The sequence below is a fragment of the Lampris incognitus genome, chromosome 5 (assembly GCF_029633865.1).
Source record: "Lampris incognitus isolate fLamInc1 chromosome 5, fLamInc1.hap2, whole genome shotgun sequence".
NCBI lineage: Eukaryota > Metazoa > Chordata > Actinopteri > Lampriformes > Lampridae > Lampris > Lampris incognitus.
Window position 1 is genome coordinate 68,304,982 of NC_079215.1, and position 18,580 is coordinate 68,323,561.

Sequence of the window (18,580 nt, forward strand, 5' to 3'; positions counted from 1 at the left end):
CCGCCTCCAGGTCCCATTCACAACCACTTCCTGCACCGCCTCCAGGTCCCATTCACAACCACTACCTTCACCGCCTCCAGGTCCCATTCACAACCACTACCTGCACCGCCTCCAGGTCCTATTCACAACCACTACCTGCACCAGGTCCCATTCACAACCACTACCTGCACTGCCTCCAGGTCCAATTCACAACTACTATCTACACCGTCTTCAGGTCCCATTCACAACCACTACCTGCACCGCCTCCAGGTCCCATTCACAACTGCTACCTGCACCGCCTCCAGGTCCCATTCACAACCACTACCTGGACCGCCTCCAGGTCCCATTCACAACCACTACCTGCACCATCTCCAGGTCCCATTCACAACCACTACCTGCACCGCCTCCAGGTCCCATTCACAACCACTACCTGCACCGCCTCCAGATCCCATTCACAACCACTACCTGCACCGCCTCCAGGTCCCATTCACAACCACTACCTGCACCGCCTCCAGATCCCATTCACAACCACTACCTGCACCGTCTCCAGGTCCCATTCACAACCACTATCTACACCGTCTCCAGGTCCCATTCACAACCACTACCTGCACCGCCTCCAGGTCCCATTCACCACCACTACCTGCACCGCCTCCAGATCCCATTCACAACCACTACCTGCACCGTCTCCAGGTCCCATTCACAACCACTACCTGCACCGCCTCCAGGTCCCATTCACCACCACTACCTGCACCGCCTCCAGGTCCCATTCACAACTACTACCTGCACCGCCTCCAGGTCCCATTCACAACCACTACCTGCACCGTCTCCAGGTCCCATTCACAACCACTTCCTGCACCGCCTCCAGGTCCCATTCACAACCACTACCTTCACCGCCTCCAGGTCCCATTCACAACCACTACCTGCACCGCCTCCAGGTCCTATTCACAACCACTACCTGCACCAGGTCCCATTCACAACCACTACCTGCACCGCCTCCAGGTCCCATTCACCACCACTACCTGCACCGCCTCCAGGTCCCATTCACAACTACTACCTGCACCGCCTCCAGGTCCCATTCACAACCACTACCTGCACCGCCTCCAGGTCCCATTCACAACCACTACCTGCACCACCTCCAGGTCCCATTCACAACAGATGTTGTGCTGATGACACTACAGCCCCAACACGCTCATAAAGCTTTGCAGCCGAGTGCAAGTTGCCCAGGTTTTGTGTCTGATTGCAGTTATCCACGTGGCAAAGTGTAAATGGTGGCGTTGCACCGACAACTCAGTAGGCAGGTTCAGTGTTGTCAAGTAAAGCGTGAATTGTTTGACCTGGCAGCCTGTATCTGCAGAAGATTTTGGTCTCAGTTACGTGAAGAAGTGGTCTTCTCCTGTGAAGTATCTGCTCCCAGGCACGCCTGGCGTGACGAGGCCCTCGCCTGGCTGCAGCCACTGCTGCCGGGTCCACTGGCAAGTCTGGGCCTCAGGGTTTGGGCCACCAGCAGAACCGGGTCTTTTCACAGGAAGAAGCATTTGGATTTAAAGGCGGTGGTATTCTTTGTGCAGGATGAACTATCGAGAATTGGCCCAACGCCCGGTCTGGGTGCAGCCAGATGTGCCACGACAGATGATAAGTAATTAAGCTAGGTTGTTTCCTCCAACCTAGCTTAACCGTGTCATGAGATGTGCTGCCTCAGTACACTTTATCAGCAGGTGTTACTGTGACCACGTCAGGTACTGTTCTGGGAGCTGCCCTGTATAACCACACCTGCATCTGGTCAGCTGACATTCATGGCCTGCCTGGGATTTGAACCAGCATCATTTCAACCACGAGTTATTCCCTCTCTCTCCTCTCTCGCTATCACTCTCTCCCCTGCCTGCCTGCCTCCTCTCTCTCTCGCTGTCTCTCTCTCCCCTCCCTGTCTCCTCTGTCTCTGTCACTCTCTCCCCTGCCTGCCTCCCTTTCTCTCTCTCTCTCGCCCTCTCTCTCCTCTGTCTCTGTCACTCTGTCCCCTGCCTCCCTTTCTCTCTCTCTCTCTCCTCCCTCTCTCTTCCCTCTCTCTTGCTCCTCTCTCGCTATCACTCTCTCCCCTGCCTGCCTCTCTCTCGCTCTCTCTCTCTCCCCTCCCTCTCTCCTCTGTCTCTGCCACTCTCTCCCCTGCCTGCCTCTCTCTCGCTCTCGCTCTCTCCCCTCCCTCTCTCCTCTGTCTCTGCCACTCTCTCCCCTGCCTGCCGCTCTCGCTCCCTCTCTCCTCCCCCTTGCTCTCTCTCTCCCCCTCAAATCTGCTGCTGTTAACTCTGTTTGTCCTGCTGGGTTTCAGCATGGTGTCTCACCTCCCTCCTCTCTGGTGCCTCCTGCAGGAGATGCTGGCTCCTCCTCTGAAGGCAGCAATGTGGAGCAGCAGTCTGCGTCGCCCCCTGATGGTGCTGCCAGGAGAGACCACACAGACGTCCCGGTAAGAGGAACCAGGAAGTGTCTGAACACACCACCCATGCCCGACAGAGTCCCCATGAAGCCCAGAACCTGCTGTTCCTATCCTAGCAGCTGATGTGGTAGATGGATGGATGGATGGATGGATGGATAGATAGATAGATAGATAGATAGATAGATAGATAGATAGATAGATAGATAGATAGATAGATAGATAGATAGATAGATAGATAGACAGACAGACAGACAGATAGATAGATAGATAGATAGATAGATAGATAGATAGATAGATAGATGGATGGATGGACGGACGGACGGACGGACGGACGGACGGACGGACGGACGGACGGACAGATAGATAGATAGATAGATAGATAGATAGATAGATAGATAGATAGACAGAGAGGCGAATAGATAGATAGATAGATAGATAGATAGATAGATAGATAGATAGATAGATAGATAGATAGATAGATAGATAGATAGATAGATAGATAGATAGATAGATAGATAGATAGATAGATAGACAGAGAGGAGAATAGATAGATAGATAGATAGATAGATAGATAGATAGATAGATAGATAGATAGATAGATAGATAGATAGATAGATAGATAGATAGATAGATAGATAGATAGATAGATAGAGAGATAGATAGATGTCCAGGAGCTGGAACATGTGACTCCAGAGTAGCAGGAAATGGAGGACACAGGAAAGCTGCGGGGGGTCCTGGGAGGGGGGCAGCGGCGAGCATTGCAGCAAGATTTATATTGTCCTGCCACAACCTGCGAGACAGTGGGGACGGCACCCATTGCTACTGTTGCTGTTTAATATCATAGTCATTGTTGATGTTGCTGTTATTATTATAATCATTGTTGTATTGTGTTGTTGTTTTACATGCTTTGGCAATATGTACACAAACGTATGTCATGCCAATAAAGCACATATTGAACTGAATTGAATTGAATAGATAGATAGACAGAGAGGCGCATAGGTAGATAGATAGATAGGTAGATAGATAGATAGATAGACAGACAGACAGACAGACAGACAGACAGACAGACAGACATGGCATTAACACGCCTGTTGAGATGTGATCAGTCAGACCACATTGGGAGGCGGTCTGGGACACATCTGTCCTCATGGCATCTGAAGTGTAAACACACACGTGTCCCAGACCACACTGAAGGACTGAAGGTGTCAGTTGACTGGGTGGTCACCAAAGCCTCCTCTGGGTGTAGTTTACTTTTTGGTTTGTTTACCTCGTCAGTACTTTCTGACCCACATCAGACCCACAACTGTGGAAGACCTCCGCCTGCTTCACATACAAGTTCAGCTTCATTGTCCACCGCCCTAATCATGAAATAAAGTGAGCCTGACGGGGTTCGGGTGGAGGGTTAAAGCTAGTGCTCCCCCATAGCGAGTTCAGAGGGAGAGTCTTGTTGTGTATTTTGAGCACAACATGAAGGAGGTAAACAGAGCCTGCTGCTCCTCGCTGACTCACTACTTCTCCTCGTTACACTGTTTGTGTGTCTGGCACAACATGCATGTGCTGCACCCACGACTCTGCGATACAACCCTGTTGTTTCTCAACAACGTGGGATGACATGAAAAGTAAGAAGTGCTGTTATGGGATGACTTACTGTGTCGCTGTAAGACAACTTCAGAAGTTGTGCGACAACACGGTTTGGTAGAATAACTGACAGTAGTTACAGAGCCCTGTGATGGCCCGGCGGTCTGTCCAGGGTGTCCCCCGCCTGCCGCCCAGTGACTGCTGGGATAGGCTCCAGCCTCCCCGCCACCCTGATCGTGACACGGGCAGGGTTCGAGATGAAGGCGGACATATTTGTAGGCCTAATGTAATAGTGTCTTTCATTCGTTCACCTGTGTGCTCTGCTGCCGGAGCCGTTTTCCTCGCCCTGTCCTGCCAGAGCGTACTGTAGTTCCTCGTTCCTCCGCCTCCCCTCGGCCCCGTGCTCCACCCAGGACCCAGTGTCACCGCCGTAGGTAAGGACAGGTCGTTAGTTTGATACACCTGAGGCTGATCACTAATCAGCCCCCCTGTCTGCTGTCCCACGAGCCACCCCCTCCCCCCGCCTGCAGCCGAGGCTGAGCTACGCCCCTCTCCCCCCCTGCAGCCGAGGCTAAGCCACGCTCCCTCTCTCCACCTGCAGCCAAAGCTAAGCCACGCCTCTCCACCAGCAGCCAAAACTAAGCCTTGCCCCCTCTCTCCGCCTGCAGCTGGGCTAAGCCACGCCCCTATCTCCCCTGCAGCTGAGGCTAAGCCACGCCCCTCTCTTCGCATGCAGCCGAGGCTAAGCCTTGCCCTCTCGCTCCGCCTGCAGCCGAGGCTGAGTCATGCCCCTCTCTCTGCATGCAGCTGAAGCTAAGCCACGCCCTCTCTCTCTATGCCTGCAGTCAAGGCTAGGATACGCCCCCCTCTCTGCCTGCAGCCCAGGCTGAGCCACGCCCCCCTGCAGCCAAGGCTAAGCCACGCCCTCTCTCTCTCCGCCAGCAGCCAAGGCTAAGATACACCACTCTCTCTGCCTGCAGCCGAGGCTGAGCCACGCCCCCTCTCTCCCCCTGCAGCTGAGGCTAAGCCACGCCTCTCCGCCTGCAGCCGAGGCTAAGATACACCCCCTCTCTGCTTGCAGCCGAGGCTGAGCCACGCCCCCTCTCTCCCCCTGCAGCTGAGGCTAAGCCACGCCTCTCCGCCTGCAGCCGAGGCTAAGCCTTGCCCTCTCACTCCGCCTGCAGCCGAGGCTAAGATACACCCCCTCTCTGCTTGCAGCCGAGGCTAAGCCACGCCTCCTCTCCGCATGCAGTCGAGGCTAAGCCACGCCCTCTCTCTCTGCCTGCAGCCAAGGCTGAGCCACGCCCCCTCTCTCCCCCTGCAGCTGAGGCTGAGCCACGCCCTCTCTCTGCCTGCAGCTGAGGCTGAGCCACGCCCTCTCTCCGCCTGCAGCCGAAGCTAAGCCTTGCCCTCTCGCTCTGCCTGCAGCCGAAGCTAAGCCTTGCCCTCTCGCTCCGCCTGCAGCCGAGGCTAAGCCACGCCCCCTGTCCGCATGCAGCTGAGGCTGAGCCACGCCCTCTCTCTGTCTGCAGCCGAGGCTAAGCCACGCCCCCTCTCTCCCCCTGCAGCTGAGGCTAAGCCACGCTTCTCCGCCTGCAACCGAAGCTAAGCCTTGCCCTCTCGCTCCGCCTGCAGCCGAGGCTAAGCCACGCCCCCTGTCCGCATGCAGCCGAGTCTGAGCCACGCCCTCTCTCTGCCTGCAGCCGAGGCTGAGCCACGCCCCCTCTCTCCCCCTGCAGCTGAGGCTAAGCCACGCCTCTCCGCCTGCAGCCGAGGCTAAGCCTTGCCCTCTCACTCCGCCTGCAGCCGAGGCTAAGATACACTCCCTCTCTGCTTGCAGCCGAGGCTAAGCCACGCCTCCTCTCCGCATGCAGCCGAGGCTAAGCCACGCCCTCTCTCTCTGCCTGCAGCCAAGGCTAAGATACGCCCCTCTCTCTGCCTGCAGCCAAGGCTGAGCCACACCCCTCTCTCCGCCTGCAGCCAAGGCTAAGCCTTGCCCCCTCTCTCCCCCTGCAGCTGAGGCTTACATACGCCCTTCTCTCCGCCTGATGGACTGGTGGACTGGTGAGACTGGCTGATAGACTGGTTGAAGGACTGGTGGGTCTGGCTGATGCACTAGTGATACTGGTTGAGGGACTGGTTAGACTCAGCTGCTGGAGGTTTTGGTTGTTGAAGGAACCTGTTCATGGGCAGCTGCAGAAGTTCTCTAGACTTCCTGTTTTAACCTGCAGTTGGGCGGGACTTACCACTTCATTACAGTTTCAACAATATCCAGTAGCTGTCAATCACAGACAAGTTAAGGAAGCGGTTCAATTATCACAAGAACTGTGACTGGTGTTACGGGTTTAATGGGAGGTCAGCCAACATACAATGAGATAAATGACCTTTAATAGATATTTATTATGACTGGTATCACAGTTATCACGTCTTCTGTGAATGTGATTAACAGCTGATCTGATGATACCAGAGCTCCGCCCACCTGGTGGGACTCTGAGCTGATGATACCAGAGCTCCGCCCACCTGGTGGGACTCTGAGCTGATGATACCAGAGCTCCGCCCACCTGGTGGGACTCTGAGCTGATGATACCAGAGCTCCGCCCACCTGGTGGGACTCTGAGCTGATGATACCAGAGCTCCGCCCATCTGGTGGGACTCTGAGCTGATGATACCAGAGCTCCGCCCATCTGGTGGGACTCTGAGCTGATGATACCAGAGCTCCGCCCACCTGGTGGGACTCTGAGCTGATGATACCAGAGCTCCGCCCATCTGGTGGGACTCTGAGCTGATGATACCAGAGCTCCGCCCACCTGGTGGGACTCTGAGCTGATGATACCAGAGCTCCGCCCACCTGGTGGGACTCTGAGCTGATGATACCAGAGCTCCGCCCACCTGGTGGGACTCTGAGCTGATGATACCAGAGCTCCGCCCACCTGGTGGGACTCTGAGTTGATGATACCAGAGCTCCGCCCATCTGGTGGGACTCTGAGTTGATGATACCAGAGCTCCGCCCACCTGGTGGGACTCTGAGCTGATGATACCAGAGCTCCGCCCACCTGGTGGGACTCTGAGTTGATGATACCAGAGCTCCGCCCATCTGGTGGGACTCTGAGTTGATGATACCAGAGCTCCGCCCACCTGGTGGGACTCTTGAGATGACAGAAAAAAAACAAGAAAAGATTCCTTTCAAAATCCGCTGCTAGTAAAATAGGACATAGTATTATTTATGTATTCATTAGTGTACTCTTTAGTAAAATTGGATATAGTATCATTTATGTATTTATTAGTGTACTCTTTAGTAAAATAGGATATAGTATCATTTATGTATTTATTAGTGTACTCTTTAGTAAAATAGGATATAGTATTATTTATGTATGTATTAGTGTACTCTTTAGTAAAATAGGATATAGTATCATTTATGTATTTATTAGTGTACTCTTTAGTAAAATAGGATATAGTATTATTTATGTATGTATTAGTGTACTCTTTAGTAAAATAGGATATAGTATTATTTATGTATTCATTAGTGTACTCTTTAGTAAAATAGGATATAGTATTATTTATGTATTCATTAGTGTACTCTTTAGTAAAATAGGACATAGTATTATTTATGTATTTATTAGTGTACTATTTAGTAAAATAGGATATAGTATCATTTATGTATTTATTAGTGTACTCTTTAGTAAAATAGGATATAGTATTATTTATGTATGTATTAGTGTACTCTTTAGTAAAATAGGATATAGTATTATTTATGTATTCATTAGTGTACTCTTTAGTAAAATAGGACATAGTATTATTTATGTATTTATTAGTGTACTCTTATATATATAGTATTATTTATGTATTTATTAGTGTACTCTTTAGTAAACTAGTGATGGCTTGACTGACTGACTGACTGACTGACCTTCTTTCTTCTTCACCAGAAACCAATCAGTAATGGACTCCCCCCCACTCCTAAAGTCCATGTAAGTCTACACACACACACACACACACACACCTGGTGGTCATTTTAAGTCACTGTATGATGGCTGTTTCTTATTTTGTTATTCAGACCAGAGTTTTAAAGCGTTGAACAGGAACGCCAGCTGAGGGGTTTGTTGTCTTCAGGTTCATGTGAGGAGAAGTGCTCAGGTCCACGCTGAAGACCTGCAGGTCAGGTGGTGAACCCATCACCACCTGACGTAGATCACCTTCAGATTTCCTTCAGCAGTACAGTCGGTTCACACAGAACAGAAGTTTGTTATGGTGGGATGTTTGACAGGAGGACGACACTTTAAACACGGCAAACATGGGCGTTCAGGTAGTGTGGTGGTCTATTCCGTTGCCTACCAACACGGGGATCACCAGTTCGAATCCCCGTGTTACCTCCGGCTTGGTCGGGCATCCCTACAGACACAATTGGCCGTGTCTGCGGGTGGGAAGCCGGATGTGGGTATGTGTCCTGCTCGCTGCATTAGCGCCTCCTCTGGTCGGTCAGGTGCGTGTTCGGGGGGAGGGGGGAATAGCGTGATCCTCCCACGTGCTACGTCCCGCTGGTGAAACTCCTCACTGTCAGGTGAAAAGAAGCGGCTGGTGACTCCACATGTATGGGAGGAGGCATGTGGTAGTCTGCAGCCCTCCCCGGATCAGCAGAGGGGGTGGAGCAGAGACCGGGACGGTTTGGAAGAATGGAGGAATTGGCCAAATACAATTGGGGAGAAAAGGGGAGGGGTGTGGCGGCCACTAGGGGCTATGCCTCTCACCCAGCAGGACTGTGAGCTGGGGGCGTGGTTTACGTTCCCGGGCTTGCTGGTGCAGGGTTGTTCCTGCAGTAGTTTGGTTTTGGAGCTGAGGAATAAACATCAAACTTGCCTTCGTCTCCTGTGTTTTTCCTCACCCTGCCACAGGGGGACTAAAAGACAAGTTGTTTGTGTACATGTACACATGTCACCCAGTAGGGGGCAGACGATTGACGGATGACACAATAGAATGATTTGACGACCAGGTCTCCGCTGGATTTAAGATTAGAGAGCATGTGTGGATGAAAGTCACCCTGGCAGAGGAAAGCTTGTCTGTCCTGAATGGAGTGAGACTATCTCTGACAGAAAATGAGTTCATTCCATCATTCTGGGTTCAGATGAGACTATGTGTATTACTACATGTGTCCTTTCTGGCCTGGGGTTCGAAACCTGGACCTTCTTGCTGTGGGACAACAGTGCTAAGCACTGGGCCGCTGTGGCCAAGGGTTTATTTTAATAGTTTCACTTTTTCTACCGTTCGGATGATTTATTTTTACATGTATTTTAAAGGTCTTTTGTGTTGGATTGTGTTTTGCTAATCCTTTGCTGTTGTTGTGTGTTCGTCCATATTTTGGTTGCTTTATGCTGTCTTTGGAGAGCACTGTGTGCTCTAGCTTGAGAAGTGCTATACAAGTAAAATTATTATCATATTCACAGGCAGACATACGCATGCTAAACACATCATATATGTTGAGCTGTTAAACATACACTTTATGCATATGTTGTCTTTAACATGTGGGAATAATAAATAGTTCAAACTTATGAGGTACACACTTAGAGCAAACCTACTACACATGTTGCAGATTCGGACTCCGCCAAGGTTGTCCCTTGTCTCCCATTCTGTTTGTGATATTCATGGACAGGATCTCAAGGAGCAGCCAAGGTGAGGAGTGTGTCTGTTTTGGGAACCTCAGAATTGCGTCTCTGCTCTTCCCAGATGATGTGGTTTTGGTGGCTTCATCAGAACTTGACCTCCAGCGCACACTGGGGCGGTTTGCAGCTGAGTGTTAAATGGCCGGGATGAGAGTCAGCTCCTCCAAGTCTGAGGCCATGGTTCTCTACCGGGAAATGGTGGATTGCTCCCTCCGGGTTGGGGATGAGTTGTTGCCTCAAGTGAAGGAGTTCAGGTATCTCGGGTCTTGTTCATGAGTGAGGGTAGGATGGAGCGGGAGATTGACAGGTGGATTGGTGCAGCATCAGCAGTAATGTGGACGTTGTACCGGACCGTTGTGGTGAAGAGGGAGCTGAGCTGGGAGGCAAAGCTCTCAATTTACCAGTCAGTCTTCGTTCCAACCCTCACCTATGGTCATGAGCTTTGGGTAGTGACTGAAAGTGTGCGATCACGGATACAAGCGGCTGAAATGAGTTTCCTCCGTAGGGTGTCTGGGCTCAGCCTTAGAGATAGGGCGAGGAGCTCGGACGTCCGGAGGGAGCTCGGAGTAGAGCCGCTGCTCCTTCACGTTGAAACTAGCCAGTTGAGGTGGTTGGGGCATCTGATTAGGATGCCTCCTGGGCACCTTCCTTTGGAGGTTTTCTGGGCAGGTCCAACTGGGAGGAGACCCGGGGTAGACCCAGAAGTCGCTGGAGCGACTACATGTCCAATCTGGCCTGGGAACACCTTGGGATCCCCCAGGAGGAGCTGGAGGGTGTTGCTGGGGAGAGGGATGTCTGAAGTTAGTTACTTAGCTTGCTGCCACCACGACCCGACCCCGGAGAAGCGGCTGATGATGTGATGAGATGAGATGAGAATATGATATATATGGTATTGTAACGCTGGCTATAGGTTCCTGTTTATGTGTTGTTGCTTCGCAGTGGTTTTATTGAGGGAGGTGTCCACCATTGTGAGTAATTGGCTGAGAAGTTGTTCTGGGGGTGAAAGGGATCCGGTGGGGGAGGGGTTGGGTGTGTAAGTTACATGACAGAAGGAGTGAGACTTGAGGTGGTGGATGCAGGACATGTTTTAAAGGGGAACTAGCTATTGAGGTGTACAGAGTCAGAGTAGAATCAGTTTCATCTGTCAGGTGAGTTTTCACAGTTACGAGAAACAGTGAGGAACTGAAGAGTTAATGTGAAGAGTAAGAGGTCATGTAGAAGTATTTAGAAGGTCGGTGTTAAACCATGCATGTTGATATGAGGACATGAGTGGAGCCAGTCTCTTGTGATGTTTGGTTTGTACCCTGTCCAGATGGGCGCCTGTTTCTCCAAGGTCTTTAATGGCTGTCCTCTGAAGATCCACTGCGCCGCCTCCTGGATCAACCCCGACACTCGAGGTGGGTACGACCCCGTCCGGGCTCATCAAGAGCCTCGTGACATCTCCAGATGGAAACAGACTAGAAAGATGGAAAAGAAACTTATTGTCAGGTAGCCAGAAATGAAAAACCCGTCAGACTAGTAGGTGTGTGCCTGGTGACTGCTGCTGGTTCTGCTTGTGTCTCTCCTGTCAGACCAGTACCTGATCTTCGGAGCAGAGGAGGGAATTTACACCTTAAATCTCAATGAACTGCATGAGAGCTGCATGGAGCAGGTGATGTATTTATAAGATCAGTCATTGGCTTCTGTGCCTACAGCCTGTTCAGTCCATCAGCAAACCAGTCAGTCAAACGTCATTCATAAAACATGTCGTACAGGACCCTGTGGTGGGCTGTACACAGCAAAATACACGTAAAGATAAACTCAAAGTATGTTCTAGTCTACAAGTATGTGTAGAGAGTAAATTAATCCTGGTTGGGATAGGTGCAAGTGTGTGTGTGTGTGTGTGTGTGTGTGTGTGTGTGTGTGTGTGTGTGTGTGTGTGTCCTGCTCAGTCAGACTATCTGTTTCATCCTGCAGCTGTTTCCTCGGAGGTGTACCTGGGTCTACGTGATGAACAACAGCCTCATCTCCATATCTGGTCAGTTATACACAACCAACACACTACTGCCACATCATCCAACCAACACGCTACAGCTTAGACATCCAACCAACATGCTTCTGCCACATCATCCAACCAACACGCTACAGCTTAGACATCCAACCAACGTGCTTCTGCCACAACATCCAACCAACACGCTACAGCTTAGACATCCAACCAACACGCTACAGCTTAGACATCCAACCAACACGCTACAGCTTAGACATCCAACCAACACGCTACAGCTTAGACATCCAACCAACGTGCTTCTGCCACAACATCCAACCAACACGCTACAGCTTAGACATCCAACCAACGTGCTTCTGCCACAACATCCAACCAACACGCTACAGCTTAGACATCCAACCAACATGCTCCTGCCACAACATCCAACCAACACGCTACAGCTTAGACATCCAACCAACATGCTCCTGCCACAACATCCAACCAACACGCTACAGCTTAGACATCCAACCAACATGCTTCTGCCATAACATCCAACCAACACGCTACAGCTTAGACATCCAACCAACATGCTTCTGCCACAACATCCAACCAACACGCTACAGCTTAGACATCCAACCAACATGCTTCTGCCACAACATCCAACCAACACGCTACAGCTTAGACATCCAACCAACACGCTACAGCTTAGACATCCAACCAACACGCTACAGCTTAGACATCCAACCAACACGCTACAGCTTAGACATCCAACCAACATGCTACAGCTTAGACATCCAACCAACATGCTTCTGCCACAACATCCAACCAACACGCTACAGCTTAGACATCCAACCAACATGCTTCTGCCACATCATCCAACCAACACGCTACAGCTTAGACATCCAACCAACGTGCTTCTGCCACAACATCCAACCAACACGCTACAGCTTAGATATCCAACCAACGTGCTTCTGCCACAACATCCAACCAACACGCTACAGCTTAGACATCCAACCAACGTGCTTCTGCCACAACATCCAACCAACACGCTACAGCTTAGATATCCAACCAACATGCTTCTGCCACAACATCCAACCAACACGCTACAGCTTAGACATCCAACCAACATGCTTCTGCCACATCATCCAACCAACACACTACAGCTTAGACATCCAACCAACGTGCTTCTGCCACAACATCCAACCAACACGCTACAGCTTAGATATCCAACCAACGTGCTTCTGCCACAACATCCAACCAACATGCTACAGCTTAGACATCCAACCAACATGCTTCTGCCACAACATCCAACCAACACGCTACAGCTTAGACATCCAACCAACATGCTTCTGCCACAACATCCAACCAACATGCTACAGCTTAGACATCCAACCAACATGCTTCTGCCACAACATCCAACCAACACGCTACCGCTTAGACATCCAACCAACGTGCTTCTGCCACAACATCCAACCAACACGCTACAGCTTAGACATCCAACCAACATGCTCCTGCCACAACATCCAACCAACACGCTACAGCTTAGACATCCAACCAACATGCTTCTGCCACAACATCCAACCAACACGCTACAGCTTAGACATCCAACCAACATGCTTCTGCCACAACATCCAACCAACACGCTACAGCTTAGACATCCAACCAACACGCTACAGCTTAGACATCCAACCAACACGCTACAGCTTAGACATCCAACCAACACGCTACAGCTTAGACATCCAACCAACATGCTACAGCTTAGACATCCAACCAACATGCTTCTGCCACAACATCCAACCAACACGCTACAGCTTAGACATCCAACCAACATGCTTCTGCCACATCATCCAACCAACACGCTACAGCTTAGACATCCAACCAACGTGCTTCTGCCACAACATCCAACCAACACGCTACAGCTTAGATATCCAACCAACGTGCTTCTGCCACAACATCCAACCAACACGCTACAGCTTAGACATCCAACCAACGTGCTTCTGCCACAACATCCAACCAACACGCTACAGCTTAGATATCCAACCAACATGCTTCTGCCACAACATCCAACCAACACGCTACAGCTTAGACATCCAACCAACATGCTTCTGCCACATCATCCAACCAACACACTACAGCTTAGACATCCAACCAACGTGCTTCTGCCACAACATCCAACCAACACGCTACAGCTTAGATATCCAACCAACGTGCTTCTGCCACAACATCCAACCAACATGCTACAGCTTAGACATCCAACCAACATGCTTCTGCCACAACATCCAACCAACACGCTACAGCTTAGACATCCAACCAACATGCTTCTGCCACAACATCCAACCAACATGCTACAGCTTAGACATCCAACCAACATGCTTCTGCCACAACATCCAACCAACACGCTACCGCTTAGACATCCAACCAACGTGCTTCTGCCACAACATCCAACCAACACGCTGCTGTTTAGATACAGCCAACATTGTACTGCTTAAACATCCAACCAACATGCTACTGTTTACATACAACCAACATGTTAATGCTAAAACATACAGCCAACATGTTAATACTAAAACATACAACCAACATGTTAATACTAAAACATACAGCCAACATGCTACTGTTTACATACAACCAACATGTTAATGCTAAAACATACAGCCAACATGTTAATACTAAAACATACAGCCAACATGCTACTGTTTACATACAACCAACATGTTAATACTAAAACATACAGCCAACATGCTACTGTTTACATACAACCAACATGTTAATGCTAAAACATACAACCAGCATGTTAATACTAAAACATACAGCCAACATGTTAATACTAAAACATACAGCCAACATGTTAATACTAAAACATACAGCCAACATGCTACTGTTTACATACAACCAACATGTTAATACTAAAACATACAGCCAACATGCTACTGTTTACATACAACCAACATGTTAATACTAAAACATACAACCAACATGCTACTGTTTACATACAACCAACATGTTAATGCTAAAACAACAACTAACGTGTTTACAAACACACCACTGCTAAAACATACAACCAACAGACTACTGATTAAACATCCAGCCAACATGCTAGTGTTTACACGCAGTATAAGCAATATAAAAACATTGTCATTATTAATTGTTGTTGTTGTTGTTGTTGTTGTTGTTGTTTTCCTCATCTAGGGAAAGCCTCCCAGCTCTACTGCCATAACCTGGCTGGTCTGTTTGAGTGCGCACGGCAGAGACAGAAGCTGCCAGTTTCCATCGCGACCCACCGGCTTCCTGACAGAATCCTCCCCCGGTCAGTTCCCTTGCTGCCTACAGAGGGAGCTAGAGAACAAGGCGTATTCATCTGCTACGTTTTGAAGAGCAGCGCCTCAGTCACCATGTTCTACTGAAAATACACTCACTGATCATTAATACCGATAAGTGTGTGGAGTTTTGCAGGACCTGGATGTCATGTTTCGCTAAACCTCATGCTGAATGAATATGGCTAACTTGTAGAAAGGTGCTGTAGGAGTGAGTCGCTGAGCAGCATCCTTCCCCGTCACAAGTTTGATAGACAAACAAAAGAATTTCAGGCATTTTGTCCATGTTGACTTTTTTTAATCACACTTTGTTAAATGCCCTGTTGTTTTCCTGTTTCCAGGAAGTTTTCCATCTCCAGTAAGATTCCTGACACAAAAGGCTGCAATAGGTGCTCTGTAGGTGAGTCCTCTGATGATTGACAGCTGTGGGCGGGGCAACAAACTGACCAATCAAATCCACAAGACTGAACCACAGCAGAATGAAACAGAACCTGTGTAAATGGTTGTTGGCTATTTGCACCAGCGGTTGTGTTGTGGTTGAATAATTAACCTGTTGAGAAAAACTGAAGTACAAACTGACAGGAAGTTACGCTGGTTTCTGGTGGGTTTGCAGGTAGTGAATGATAGTCACCTCCAGCACTGTAGGCTCTAAACCCTAACCCTCACCTCAGCCAAAAACGAAGGGTAAAACCTCACCTTAACCATAATTAACTCATGAATAACAAGCAAATGGGGCAAATCTCTCTTTGGTTAGTTTTTATACCAGTTGTGACCAGTTATTACACACGCTCCTCCTACATGGCGAAGAGCTAACAGGTATGTTCTGTCAGGTATTACCTGGCTATGACCGTGTCTGAAAACTCATACTACTGCGTATAGAGTACCCATTGTTAGTATACTACAATAAATTGTTTGTAGTATGGAAACATCTAGCCTACTAAAAACGACATGATGTAGACTAGTTTTGTCATAAAATCCAGTATGAAGGGGGTGTCCAGGTAGCGTAGTGGTCTATTCCGTTACCTACCAACTCAAGATCTTCGGTTCGAATCCCCGTGTTGCCTCCGGCTTGGTCGGGCGTCCCTACAGACCCAATTGGCCGTGTCTGCGGGTGGGAAGCCGGATGTGGGTACGTGTCCTGGTCACTGCACTAGCGCCTCCTCCGGTCGGTCGGGGCACCTGTTCAGGGGGGAGGGGGGAATAGTGTGATCCTCCCACGTGCTACGTCCCCCTGGTGAAACTCCTCACCGTCAGGTGAAAAGAAGCGGCTGGTGACTCCACATGTATGGGAGGAGGCATGTGGTAGTCTGCAGCCCTCCTGGATCAGCAGAGGGGGTGGAGCAGAGACCAGCAGGGCTCAGAAGAGTGGGGTAATTGGCCAAGTACAATTGGGGAAAAAAAGAAAAATCCAATATGAACTGACTGGACGTTATTCTGGAAAAAATGGTACCTTTCCATGTTACCATGGAGATAAGTGCTACCCGTATCCACTGGTCATTACTAATCTGCTTTACTGAGGATAGTATGATACATTACTGAGGATAGTATAATACGTTTACTGAAGATAGTATAATACATTTACTGAGGATAGTATAATACATTACTGAGGATAGTATAATACATTACTGAGGATAGTATGATACATTACTGAGGATAGTATAATACATTACTGAGGATAGTATAATACATTACTGAGGATAGTATAATACCTTACTGAGGATAATATAATACATTACTGAGGATAGTAGAATACATTACCGAGGATAGTATAATACATTACTGAGGATAGTATGATACATTACTGAGGATAATATAATACATTACTGAGGATAGTATAATACATTACTGAGGATAGTATAATACATTACTGAGGATAGTATAATACATTACTGAGGATAGTATGATACATTACTGAGGATAGTATAATACATTACTGAGGATAGTATAATACATTTACTGAGGATAGTATAATACATTACTGAAGATAGTATAATACATTACTGAGGATAGTATGATACATTACTGAGGATAGTATAATACATTACTGGGGATAGTATGATACATTACTGAGGATAGTATGATACATTACTGGGGATAGTATGATACATTACTGAGGATAGTATAATACATTACTGAGGATAGTATGATACGTTACTGAGGATAGTATGATACATTACTGAGGATAGTATAATACATTACTGAGGATAGTATAATACATTTACTGAGGATAGTATAATACATTACTGAAGATAGTATAATACATTACTGAGGATAGTATGATACATTACTGAGGATAGTATAATACATTACTGAGGATAGTATAATACATTACTGAGGATAGTATGATACATTACGGAGGATAGTATGATACATTACTGAGGATAGTATGATACATTACTGAGGATAGTATGATACATTACTGAGGATAGTATAATACATTACTGAGGATAGTATAATACATTACTGAGGATAGTATAATACGTTTACTGAGGATAGTATAATACATTACTGAGGATAGTATGATACATTACTGAGGATAGTATAATACGTTTACTGAGGATAGTATAATACATTACTGAGGATAGTATGATACATTACTGAGGATAGTATAATACATTACTGAGGATAGTATAATACATTACTGAGGATGGTATAATACATTACTGAGGATAGTATAATACATTTACTGAGGATAGTATGATACATTACTGAGGATAGTATAATACATTACTGAGGATAGTATAATACATTACTGAGGATAGTATGATACATTACTGAGGATAGTATAATACATTACTGAGGATAGTATAATACATTACTGAGGATAGTATAATACATTACTGAGGATAATATAATACATTACTGAGGATAGTATAATACATTACTGAGGATAGTATAATACATTACTGAGGATAATATAATACATTACTGAGGATAGTATGATACATTACTGAGGATAGTATAATACATTACTGAGGATAATATAATACATTAGTGAGGATAGTATGATACATTACTGAGGATAGTATAATACATTACTGAGGATAGTATAATACATTACTGAGGATAGTATAGTAATACATGTACGATGCATACAGAGTTGAATATTTGGACACAGACTGTGTGTTTACTTGTGCTGTGGTTTGACTGACAGCTGTGTGCTGATGTTTCGCCCCTCCGCCCCAGTGAGAAATCCCTATACAGGTCATAAGTACCTGGGTGGAGCCTTCCAGTGGGGTGTGGTTCTGTTGGAGTGGGTGGAGCCGATGCAGAAGTTCATGCTCATCAAGGTGAGAGACTCAACTTTTTACCTTCGTTTCCGTTCTCGTCCCTGATCACTGCAGGTTGTCTTTGGCCCAATGGCACATCGGCAGCATGTGGGGACCCCCAAGAGAGTTGAACCTTCATGTCTCTTACATGCTGACCCGTTCTCACCTGTTTATCCAGAACATGGACCTCCAGACGCCATGCCCGCTGGAGGTGTTTGAGCTGCTGGTGGTTCCTGAACAGCCCTACCCACTGATCTGCACCGGCCTCGCCAGAGGGTCTGAACCCAACCAGGTCATCAGCTTTCAGACGCTGGACCCCAACTCCTCCTGCCCTGGCCTTCCAGAGTCCGGTACTTTGAGGCTTTTAACGAAATCTGTAAAGTTTCCATTTGCCATCA

At 48.0% G+C, this 18,580-nt stretch overlaps 1 protein-coding gene across 3 annotated transcripts in view; it reads left to right on the forward strand.

Moving 5' to 3' along the window:
• Positions 1-18,580, forward strand: part of map4k3a (mitogen-activated protein kinase kinase kinase kinase 3a) — a 182,455-nt gene that overhangs the window by 136,266 nt on the left and 27,609 nt on the right. For all 3 annotated transcript variants that reach the window (XM_056281131.1, XM_056281133.1, XM_056281132.1), the window contains 9 exons: positions 2,343-2,437; positions 7,909-7,950; positions 10,949-11,033; positions 11,208-11,287; positions 11,593-11,653; positions 14,789-14,906; positions 15,255-15,313; positions 18,100-18,203; positions 18,361-18,532. In XM_056281131.1, coding sequence (XP_056137106.1) covers positions 2,343-2,437; positions 7,909-7,950; positions 10,949-11,033; positions 11,208-11,287; positions 11,593-11,653; positions 14,789-14,906; positions 15,255-15,313; positions 18,100-18,203; positions 18,361-18,532 — 816 coding nt within the window. The remainder of the gene's footprint in view (positions 1-2,342; positions 2,438-7,908; positions 7,951-10,948; positions 11,034-11,207; positions 11,288-11,592; positions 11,654-14,788; positions 14,907-15,254; positions 15,314-18,099; positions 18,204-18,360; positions 18,533-18,580) is intronic.